The 11,389-nt window shown below is 33.4% G+C and overlaps 2 protein-coding genes across 2 annotated transcripts; one reads left to right on the plus strand and one right to left on the minus strand.

The window, feature by feature from the left end:
* Nucleotides 1-1,050: 1,050 nt before the first annotated feature.
* On the plus strand, nt 1,051-4,528 carry LOC141701848 (uncharacterized). Its single transcript, XM_074505464.1, has 5 exons — nt 1,051-1,454; nt 1,947-2,159; nt 2,738-2,886; nt 2,974-3,042; nt 3,140-4,528. Exons 1-5 carry the CDS (start codon nt 1,245-1,247, stop codon nt 4,281-4,283), a joined length of 1,785 nt encoding a protein of 594 aa, XP_074361565.1. The 5' UTR covers nt 1,051-1,244; the 3' UTR covers nt 4,284-4,528.
* Nucleotides 4,529-6,009: 1,481 nt separating this feature from the next.
* LOC141701846 (putative receptor-like serine/threonine-protein kinase At5g57670) lies at nt 6,010-8,648 on the minus strand. Its single transcript, XM_074505461.1, has 7 exons — nt 8,401-8,648; nt 8,092-8,333; nt 7,856-8,013; nt 7,685-7,764; nt 7,441-7,576; nt 7,011-7,160; nt 6,010-6,366 (listed from the first exon to the last, which is right to left on the minus strand). The coding sequence occupies exons 1-7, from the start codon at nt 8,646-8,648 to the stop codon at nt 6,220-6,222; spliced, it is 1,161 nt and encodes a 386-aa protein (XP_074361562.1). The 3' UTR covers nt 6,010-6,219.
* Nucleotides 8,649-11,389: the final 2,741 nt, after the last annotated feature.

Genomic DNA, 11,389 nt, shown 5'->3' on the forward strand with positions numbered 1-11,389 from the left:
TGAAACATTTAAGAAAAATTAAATTAAAGTTCAAACAAATAAAATAATTACCGACTTTTGTTTGATTTTATTTTGGCTCTACCATGAATTCTATAAATTAGATTTTAAGGATTTAAGAGCCCACAAGAGCCCACATGAAGCTCACGATATAATTATTAATTCGGTGATGGTTTAAAAAAAAATCCTAACAAATATTATCCGGAAATTGAAAAAAATAAATAATAACAAATTTTGCATTATAATTCTATTTATTATAAGATATTTACTTTTTTGATTGAATCATTGAAAAGGAAGGATATTCTAATTTATTTAAAATACCTATAGATCAAACGGTTATGTTTAATTTGTGTAAAGATTTTACGGTTCTCATTAAGTTTAAATTTCATTGAATTTGAAAGTCTTGATTATCCTGAATATTTAATGAGTATGTGTTGTCAAAAATTCTCGCGAGGAACGAACCCAAAATCCGGGACGATCATAATCACTTGATATATCCAACCGTGTTCACACTTCTATAATAACTAATAACTATTTGTTCGTCACAATTCTTCTTTTGCTTCATTTTTGCGACAAATAGTTTTTGTAGGATAATCAGTCAACTTTTCGGCATTCGCATATATATACTTTTTCGCATATATTAAAAAAAAATAAAAATGATATGTATCGATAAATTAATAGATTATTAATATTTCGAGAAATTAATTAATTTTTAATTTACCGAATAATTGATATTTTGATTAATTAATAATTTTCTCCAATCTTGCGAGTATTAATTTATTGAGATTTATCTATAGCTTTAATTTACCGGACTCTGAGAAAAATAATTAAAAAAAGTCATGACAAGCAATTTTTTTTAAAACACTGGGAAAAGAGATAAATACTTTCCAACAAAACACCATCTACACTGAAATATAACTGGCTATACCAAAAAAAAACTGAAAAATGGATATTAAGGAAAAAGACCCTTACTTGGCCCAAGCCCAACGGATACTTATATAACGGCTAGGCTTTTTCTTTTCCACTTTGAAAATTTTTCCCAGTCTTGAATTCTTGTGTCTTCGCTTACTAGAAACAGACAAATTTTCATCGAGAAAATTTTGACAAACGGGTTTGAAGGGTTTACAAATGCATATACTTATAACTAAATTTTCTATCTCGTTATTATCGAAAAGGTGCAGAATAAATTTATACAATTTTTAGAGTGCAATAATATTTCAAGAATTGTATGATCATAATAATATATTATGGCGATGTGGAACAAGGACAAGAATTATGGGGGCGCTTTAAGGCCTGGTTTCTCAACGCCACCAGCAAGGTGGAATGATCCGATGAAACAAGTCTCGACAATGCTGCCGAGATCGGAGCGAAAGCCCCCGTCGTTTGATCGTTCTTTTCATGTCATTCATAAGATTCCTGCCATTGACTCTCCTTATGCCCGCGCTAAACATGTCCAGGTCTCTCTCTCTTTTTTCGTGTGTTATAAATCATCTTTGTTCATTAATTGTTGTTATTTTATAAATGGCCGTTTTATATAATTTTACCTTCTTCATTTCGTGCTTAATAAAATAAAATTTGATTTGGTTTGATGACTACGTTGATGATGGTGTGTATGTGTGTGTTAATAAAACCAATTTATTTGCAGACATGCTTGGGTAGAAGATAAGAATTCTGTTGTTTAAGTTCTTGTTGGAGGAAGATTCTGTAGATTTAGATATTTGTTGTTTGTGAATTTTTTACTAATAGTCAGAGAAATGTTAAGTAGCTTTAAAAGATATTTAATGAGTGGTATCTTTTTTTTGTTCCCATATCTTGAGCTAGATCCTTTAAATGATTACCATCACTCGTTAAATCCTCTTAATTTGGTAAATGTATAGTAGAATTTAATATGTATCAGTTATTCTTAAATACTTAACAGTCATATATATGATGAATCTTTCGGCTTGCAGTTGGTGGATAAAGATCCATACAGAGCAATTTCTATGTTCTGGGCTGCGTTAAATGCCGGTGATCGAGTTGATAGTGCCCTGAAAGACATGGCATTAGCAATGAAACAGGTGAACAGATCAGACGAGGCCATCGAGGCAATTAAATCTTTCCGTTATTTGTGCTCTCTTGAATCGCAGGAATCTCTTGACAACATACTACTTGAACTCTACAAGGTAAACATACATCCTCCTTTCTACTGCATTATACACTGTCTAATTGCATTGAGATACAAAGCAAAGAAGCATTTAGATATTCTGGATGTAGTCATGCATTATGAATTTTTTCCCTTTTTTCTGAATTAGCAGGAAAATCTGAATTGAAATTACTCTAAATAATTTACTGTTGTCTTGAGCCCCTTTTTCAGTTGAATTTTACTCTTGCTCGAAAACAATTGTTGAATTTATTTTCTTACCTTGAGTTAACAGATCATTTGTTATTCTGATAAATCACAACCAGGACGGATTTTTCCTTTTTTGCTTTGGAACCATCATACAACCGGATTTATATTTGAAATGAACAAGCTCTATTGTCGTAAATAATGCTAACCGTCATTTCTTAAAGTATTGAAATGGGGTAATGACCTCAATGACAGATAACTGATACATGTCATGTTCTGTTGCTGCCTTTTTTAGTTAGATTTGAAATATTTTTACCACAGAAAACATACTCAATAGCTGTATAAATGCTTCCATTATATCATTCCTATCGTGCTACAAGGCGTAGTAAACCAGATAATTCTATGTTATTGCAGAGATGTGGTAGAATGGAAGAACATATTGAAGTGCTTCAGGCGAAAATAAAGCATATAGAAAAAGGTCTACTTCTTGGTGGAAGAAGGGTGAAAACTGCTAGATATCACGGGAAAAGGAGTCAGATCACAATTGAACATGAGTATTCAAGGTAAACATTCTCATGTATTTATCCCTCTGGAAATGTTAATTTCTTTGTCATAGTATAGGTCTAATGTTTCAGGTTTCCACAATGCAGGTTGCTAGGGAATTTGGCCTGGGTCTACTTGCAACAAAATAAATATACATTAGCAGAGGAGCTTTATAGGTATGTCACCTGTACATTTTAATTTGTAAGCATAGTTCTGTGTAATTCTGATTTATATAGAAGACATTAATTATTCTTGGATTCTACATTGATGCAGAAAAGCGTTGTCTCTTGAGCAAGACAAAAACAAGCAGTTTAATCTGGCAATCTGCTTAATGTACACAAACAGAATGACAGAAGCCAAATTTCTGCTCGAATCTGCAAGATCATCTGAAAATGGGTTAATGGAAGCAACACATGTTAAGTCTTTTGAACGTGCGTCTCAGATACTGGTTGAATTAGAATCAAATAGTTGTGAGGAAACCAGAAAACCATTCTCATCATTTATTAGAAGAGACACGGAAGGAAATGTAAGTAGGGATCAGAATTCAGGATTTGTAGTTTCAAGAAAGTTGGAAGATAGTAACAACCAAGAGTCATTTGAAATGGATGATCGGAAGAGAGTATTCTGCTCTTGGAATGAAAGCATTGTATCCAGTTCTCACATAGAAAGTCCAAAAAGAGCATCACTTGGACCAGAAATTGGTTCACAGTCTTCTCATATAACTTCTTTTGCTGGTAAACTGAACAGATCCTATGTCAAAAAATATACTAAAAGAACAGGTTCCGTAAGTAAGTGGAATGACAACCAAGAAATGGTGGCTGGGGGAGGAATAGTTTATGATGGATACACGATGGGGTATGATTCTTCTAACCCTGTTGGAGGCAGCCCTAGAGTTCCATTTACACAACCAAGAAAAGGCTCCTCTTACTCATTCGATAATGCTGGTGGTTGTAGCAGAAAGTTATCATTTGCTGATGTGGGAGAGCAGAGAGCAAATTCAGGCCTTGGACAAGCTTCTGGTGTTGATAAATGTGATAATCATAGAAAAAATGATCAGGAACACCAGAGCCAATGCCGGCCTATTAAAGGCGATAAGGAAGTTTTCAAACATTTCCCATTAGAGTTAAGCAACAAGGGTTGGGTCAATATGCGACCTGGAGGGGATCTACTGTTGCCAAAAGACGAATATTTTGACGAGAATACAAACTGCAACATATTTTCTGGAAGCCTAGTTCCTCTAAATCAAACTGAAAGCCTTGGTCAAAAGATGGAGTCGTTGGCTTTGGAAGAAGGATATGCTTATCAGGCCAGTAATGCTGATAATTCTACCAATCAAGAAGTACGGCGGGCAGTGCAGGAAGCAGAAAGCAAAGGCCAGGTATGGCAATTGCCATGGATATTTGAAAATATGAAATGATTATCCCGCTTTCATGGTTTTGAAACCTGCAGCCAGTTTAGGTCATTTGCAAATTTGACTTAATTTACTTTATGTTGGTGTAGTTGCTATGGTCATTACAATTTATAATATTTGAGTGTTAGCAACACATGTATTAAGGTATTTGAATAATTTTAATCATAATTCTACATTTACATCCAGTACATCTGGAGCTGTAATATCCATGTCACATATATTGCATGAAAATTCTAATTATAATGTGGTAGTGTTGGTACATGTCATAGTTTTCAATAAGTTGTCTCAAAGTTGCTGAATATAATACTAGTGCAGTATCTAAAGGAGTTCCTCCATTATCGTCAGTATCTTAATGAAATACTAGTGACTTGTGTATAATACATTCCCTGCACAAAGGTCTGCTTATCACAAAGATATCTCCGTCAACTCCTGGTGCTGTAAGCTCCGTCTTGTAATAATGTAGTATCCTTTCGAGAAGTTAAGATATTTTAATTGTAAAAAAAAAAGATGATGGTGTATTACAAAAAGTGGCTGCATTGGTAACCTAACGCCTGATTAAATATTTCAACTCTACTTGGTTAAATTAGATGTTGTGATCTGACCGGCCTCATTATAGTGGTGTTTGGTTTGTAATAACTGCCGGCCCAGCTAGTTAATACTATCTAACTCTTACATGTTCTGTTCACCAACTGGCTCTTATTTTATTTCATTCAGGCCTCTGTATGATTTACTCTATTAGGTGGTGATACTAGTCTGAGTGAGTTTGTTAGATGTCACAACACACAGATTCTGGTACAGAATCCATGTCGGAAGTGTGTTTGTCTATATTGCAGTATATATAATAGTACTAGTATGAGTTGTTAATGTATCAACTGTATTTGGGTATGATAATTAAGTTGAGTGTACTTTGCTAGTTGCCATGGCCTTGTTGATTCTTGCAGCGGTGGCATTCCTACAAGCCACTTTCAGATGAGTCTGCATTGACTTGTATTCTATACCTATGTTCCACGCATATATAATTTTGATCGCTATAAGCTACCTGTTACCTACTAGAATAATATTCAGCCAAGGTGCTAATGCTACTTATATGCAAATTTCTAGACGAACGTGTGCCTCCTCCGCTTATTTCTCAGAATAAGGTCTATTATCCTCACAGATCCTGATTTCAATCTATTAGAGGCAGGCTACTAATATATGATCCTAGAAAGGGTTTTCCTCCAAAACAATCTCATAAAAACGTAGCTAATTCAAATACAAGTACTATAACATGACAATACATGTCTCGCTCGGTGTGTGTGTGTGAGGACCATTCTTATCTTAGTTCTGTGATTAAATATTTCTGTACATCATTTGGACCAAGGCTACAGTGGTCTGTTCTACATATAAATGAACCAATTAGAAAAAGAGACAAGTGGGAGTTTCATGATGATAATAACATTAACAAAGCAATGAAGATACGAGCCTTAACTAAACCTGTTCTGTATATAGCAGCTGTAACGATTCAATTATTGATCTTGTGATATACAATTATTTCAGCAACATTATTATTATTACTACTTTGCTAAAGATATCAGCAACATTGCGTAGAAGCAGAACTGATTTTCCTTCTTCTGCAAAATAGTGCAGCAATTTTGGAATTGTTATGCAACTTGTCACCAATATATTCCATAACTATATAGGCCCGTGTTAGTAAGACTACAGTTCTGATTTGTGCATGAAAAAAACAATTAGTTTACTTCTCAATAAGTCAGGGGATTTCCAACAAAGCCAGGCTACATTCCCTGTTGGAAGCTCGGACTAACATGCATACACAGTGAGTTGGCTAAAATTGCTCATCAGACAAAATTTTGCTTACATTCATATTTATTTCAGTTTACAATTACATGTATGCAGACAAAAAGTATGTACTGAAACTCTGAGTTCTACAAATTCCTGGTTGTGTTTATTCGTCATTGACAGAGGTTGAGGATGCGCTATCACACTCGCACTCTAGATCTTCTAAACTCCAAGACTCATCCTCTTCATCTTCTTTTGGAATTTTCCACCTCTCTTTATCGATTTCTCCTTCCATTAGCATTACTTGTAGGACCTGTCAATTTTAAAACACCAATTAATCAATTATTCAATCAAGTATTTGATTGTCATTTTGAAAGCAAAGTTTATATGGTAATGGTCCTTCAAATATTAAACAAACAAGCAAAACAGTGAGATAAAGGTTAGTTAAAGTATATGGTAGGTAGCATGGAATAAAGGTGGTTAAGCAAAACCGTTAAATTAATCCTAATGGCTCTAGGAAAGTTGTAAAGAACCATATCCTAGTTTTTGTCCTCATGGGTGAAAAAAAGATACCTGAAGTCTTTACCGACAAAAAATTAGGGTATCCTGATCAGATTGTATTTACCTATTCACGATTAGTCTGGTCAGTAATAGCTAATAAGCGTTCACGATTAGTCTGGTTGGTCAGTAATAACTAATAAGCTCTCACCTGTTCTAACTTTAATCAGTACAAGAACACGAATTTGATATGACATCACAGTCCTTATCTGGAAACTTAAAATCATTAAATCTTGGACAGTCAGGTTAAGTTGTTAACCATAATACACTGGAAGACTCCAACATACTGCAAAGCTAACAGCGATGGAATTTAACTTTCAGGGGAATTTCCTCAATTTTACTGGAATGTTGTTTATGACGAAACATATAACACAAGAGAAATGACTACTGATTGGGTACCTCGCTCATGACTGGTCGCCACGTGGAAGATTTGCGAATACATAGAGATGCTGCAAAGGCTAGCCTGTTGAGCTGCTTGATATTATATGCACCTTCAAGTCTTGGATCCACCAACTTTACATTGTCCCCTTGGTTCAATATAGGTTTTGCCTATATAATTACAAGTGACATCAGATATATAGCTTTATTAATTGCAAGCACCAGGCAGCCCTATCATACATACAAGAAAAGCCATTTTCTTTAGTGGGGTTTGGAAATTCCTAAAAATTCAATCATTTGATACTTAATATTTTGCGATTAAAACATTGGAAATGGAAATCACATGGAGCCTAATTTGTGGCTCCTCCTTCAACACGAAAATGCCAATTTTAAACAGAAAACTTAGAAGGGTACAAGTAATTAACATATGTTACAAAATAACTTCAATTACCCAGCTATGTAAACTTTGGTGAGAGCCATCCACCGGTTTCTTGCCGGATATAATCTCAAGCAAGAAGACACCAAATGCGAATACATCAGTCTTCTCATCCACAAACCCGTGCATGAAATACTCTGGTGCCAAATGCCTAAATTAAGATATAATAGCTATATAAATTACATACTATTTAGACTTGCAGTTAAGTTCTTTCTTATAACAATACTAACAAATATAATTTAGAAAGGAAGTTGCATACCCAAATGTCCCTTCTATAGGCACTATTGAATGATGAGTCCATTGTGATGGAAGCCATTTTGCTAATCCAAAATCTGATATCTGTGAAATATTTACTTTGCAAAGCTCTCAGTCTCAAATAAGAATCTGATGTCCGAAAATTTGGCATTAATGTATTCCGTAAACAAGGTACCTGGGGTTTAAAATCTGCAGTAACCAAAACATTGGAAGTTTTGATGTCTCTATGAATTATTCTTCTCGGACATACTTTGTGCAAATAATGAAGACCTAAGGCAGTTTCAACTCCAATCTTGTACCTTGATTTCCAGTCCATTGTTGGCGAATTCTCATCTTTAAGAAGAAATAAGGTAAATTAGAATCTGAACGAAAAGGTTGAATGAGGAAAGAAAATAAATGAAAATGACATACCATGAAGAAGAGAAGCAACAGAACCTCTAGATGAAAACTGGAAAACCAGATATAGCCCATTATCAATGCAACAGCCTAAAAGTGATAATACATTGGGATGGTTAACATGACCAAGTGTTCCAATCTCTGTCAAGAACTCCTTCTCTTTCCTCTCATCATTTGATACTTTCATTAATCTTTTCACAGCTACTTCTTGTCCATCTTCTAGCACTCCTTTGTAAACCTCTGCATATCCTCCTTTCCTACCAAGTTATCTGATAAAAAACCAATCAGGACATGAATATAAATTTATAAATATAAACAATGAACAGGCTCTTATCTAAAGGGGAAAAACAGAGAGAAAGTAAAACCTGAGGTAAAACCATTGGTTGCGCGAAAGACTTGTTGAAAAGTGAAGTTTTTCCAACTTCTTCTTTGAAGTTTCCGTCATTATGTTCTTCATCTTGATCATTAGAAAGATCTAAGCTTCTCGGTTTGATGGAGAAGAGTCCTCCTAAAACTTGCAGTGCGGCTATATCTTTTAGATTTTGGACTGCCAGCAGCGTGCAAGCTTTCATAATTATTTTCTTGTAGATCATTAGAAAGACTACTTTCTTTTTTCATACTCTTTCATCTTCATTACCATCAAAGCTCTGAACGCTTGATAGAGAACAGCTTTTTGAAGCTTTCCGTCCGAATGTATCTCATAATTATGTTGCACAACTGAATCCTCTAGTTGTGTGTAGGACTTTCCGAAGTAAGTACCAAAATGTAAACACCTTGGGGAGGGGGGGGGGCAGAGAACAAGGTATAATATGATGACTACAACACTACAAGCCATCCTTGGAGGTTGAGGTTCTATATAGGACTGATAATTAATCAAGGGTACATATATTGTCTTTGTAACATAGGTGTAGCATTTTCATGGTCTTAAGGCCTTTGTCTCTGTTTTTTTTAGGATTGAAAACAAGGGAAAACTACTTTCTGAAAAAATCACACATTGGAAACTAAGGAGGCCTGGTAAAATTCACTTGTGCTGCAGAGTATAAGAATACAGATATGAGATACTACAGGATACTAATGAAATAAAAAAAAAAAAAAACAATACAAACATTAATATGGAATACAAAATTCGTCTCATTAGAATCACAAAATACTAACGATAATACAAAAATAAATCAATAGAATCACTAAATTTGGAATATGAAATTCGTCTCACTAGAATCACTAAAAAGAAATACTAAAATTTTATTGAATTATTTTTTAAAATTTTAAGGTGTCAAAATTGTATTGTATCATTTTACCTTTTAAAAATCTAATTGTATCATTTTACTAGACCTGACAGCTCATTCGTACCCTATACTTTCGTATCGTTTACATTTTCGTGTCGTGTAGTTAAAGGCCAAATACATGACCGATTATTCGTGTACTTTTAATTAAATAAATAAATATAAATATTGAATTTTTAGGTAAAATATATACAAAAATTTATGAAAAATATTCATTTAAATCATTAATACTTACAATATTATAAAATTATACATTATTTTTAAAGTTTATATAATAATATTTAAAATAAATATTAATATTTAATTTAAAATATACTTATTTTGTGTACCTGTGTCGTGTCGTGTACTTAAAATACAAATACTAAATTTTCGTTTCGTATTCGTGTCATGTCAAAAATTACTAGGTCTATATTTTACTATGGTCATATATTTCAGAAATCGATATTATTAGGTTGATTTACCGATTTATCATCTATTGGACAAATTTTAAAAAATCAGATGATTTGTTGGTGATTTATCAAGATGATTTGTTGGTGATTTATCGAGAATCGGTCAAATTGGATAAATATTTTTGACCAATTTTTGAGCGATTTATCGACAATTTTTGATAAATCGGTCGATTTCCATGACCACGCATTTTACCTTTTAACTAGGGGTGATCATCAAACCGCATAAATCGCATACACCGCCCCACACCGCACTGCAAATTGCAGTTTTTAATTTTTCGTGGTGCGGTTGCGGTTTGAGTTTTTGACAAACCGCGCGGTGCGGTGCAGTTTGCTGTTTGACATCGTGGTTCAAACTGCACCGTACCACACCACAATTTTTTTATTTTTTTATCACAGGTAACCCGCAGCTGCTATCTTCGGGTGCACACAGAGGTAAACTTTATTTAAGCGACACGCTATGACTGAGGATGCATAATCATAAATTCTCCTCCCGTGGGATTCGAACCTGTGACCAAGAGGATAGTTATCCCCTCTTTAACCAACTGAGTCAACCCTTGCGGACTAATTTTATATACATATATAAATTTATTTATAATATATATGTACATGTAAATATATTTATATATTATAGATTCATTTCTTGTTTACTATAATTTTGTGTTATAATACTAACTTACATATTACAAATTACCGACATATTTTACTTTTTAATCATAAATATATATTTTTTTCTTTCTTATTAGCTAAATTTTATTATATTTACATGTAAATATTTTTTAATAAATAAACCGCACAAACCGCACCACACCACATTTTCGTGGTGTGATTTATGCGGTTTCTGAGGTTACGCGATGCGAGTGCGGTTTGGAAATTTGATCAAACTGCATTGCGGTTTAATTTACGGTTTGAGAAAAAAACGCAACGCGATCACCCTACTATTAACTAGAGTTGTAAACGAACAGAATCGAGACAAGTTCTGTCCGAGCATAATTTTTTTTTTAAAACGAGTTGAGCCGAGCCGAGTTTAAAAACCGTGCCGAAAAAATTGCTCACGAACAACTGAGCCGAGCCGAACTCGAGCCGAGTCGATCAGTTGTACACTAATAGTTCGCATATATTTTTAATCGACCAATTTTAATGTATAATTTATAATTTTATAAATATATGAAGATCAAATACTAGCTTCATCTTACAATTATGTAGCACACTCACACTCTACACTTGTTTCTTAATCCATATAATTTATCAATTTATTTCACAAGTTGAGTTTTAAGAACAAAATCAATTTTATTTTAATTATTAAAACATTCATAACTTTAGAATCGTACATTACTTTTAAATTGTTGATGTCGATTGTTAATAATTTTTGATATTTCAGTTAAATTTGTTTAGATTAAAAAAGACATATAAAATAAAATGAAGGAAGTAAGGCACAAGCCCCTTTAAGTGGTCGGGAAATATTCTTATTAAAAATTATTTTATCTTTTTATTAATAATATTATCATGTTTAATTTATTTGAACAACTCACTATTTTAATTTATTTGAAATCGTAATTTTGGTCGATTTTATCATAAACTCCT

Source organism: Apium graveolens, unplaced genomic scaffold (genome assembly GCF_009905375.1).
Source record: "Apium graveolens cultivar Ventura unplaced genomic scaffold, ASM990537v1 ctg4451, whole genome shotgun sequence".
NCBI lineage: Eukaryota > Viridiplantae > Streptophyta > Magnoliopsida > Apiales > Apiaceae > Apium > Apium graveolens.

Bases quoted from the DNA above. Each gene is read 5' to 3' on its own strand.
- LOC141701848 (XM_074505464.1), top strand. From the start codon at position 1,245: ATGGCGATGTGGAACAAGGACAAGAATTATGGGGGCGCTTTAAGGCCT. The intron at 2,160-2,737 runs GTAAACATACAT...ATGTTATTGCAG, and splicing joins TACTACTTGAACTCTACAAG to AGATGTGGTAGAATGGAAGA. The intron at 3,043-3,139 runs GTATGTCACCTG...ACATTGATGCAG, and splicing joins TTAGCAGAGGAGCTTTATAG to AAAAGCGTTGTCTCTTGAGC.
- LOC141701846 (XM_074505461.1), bottom strand. From the start codon at position 8,648: ATGAAAGCTTGCACGCTGCTGGCAGTCCAAAATCTAAAAGATATAGCC. The intron at 7,577-7,684 runs GTATGCAACTTC...ATCTTAATTTAG, and splicing joins CCTATAGAAGGGACATTTGG to GCATTTGGCACCAGAGTATT. The intron at 7,161-7,440 runs GTAATTGAAGTT...GTAATTATATAG, and splicing joins ACCAAAGTTTACATAGCTGG to GCAAAACCTATATTGAACCA.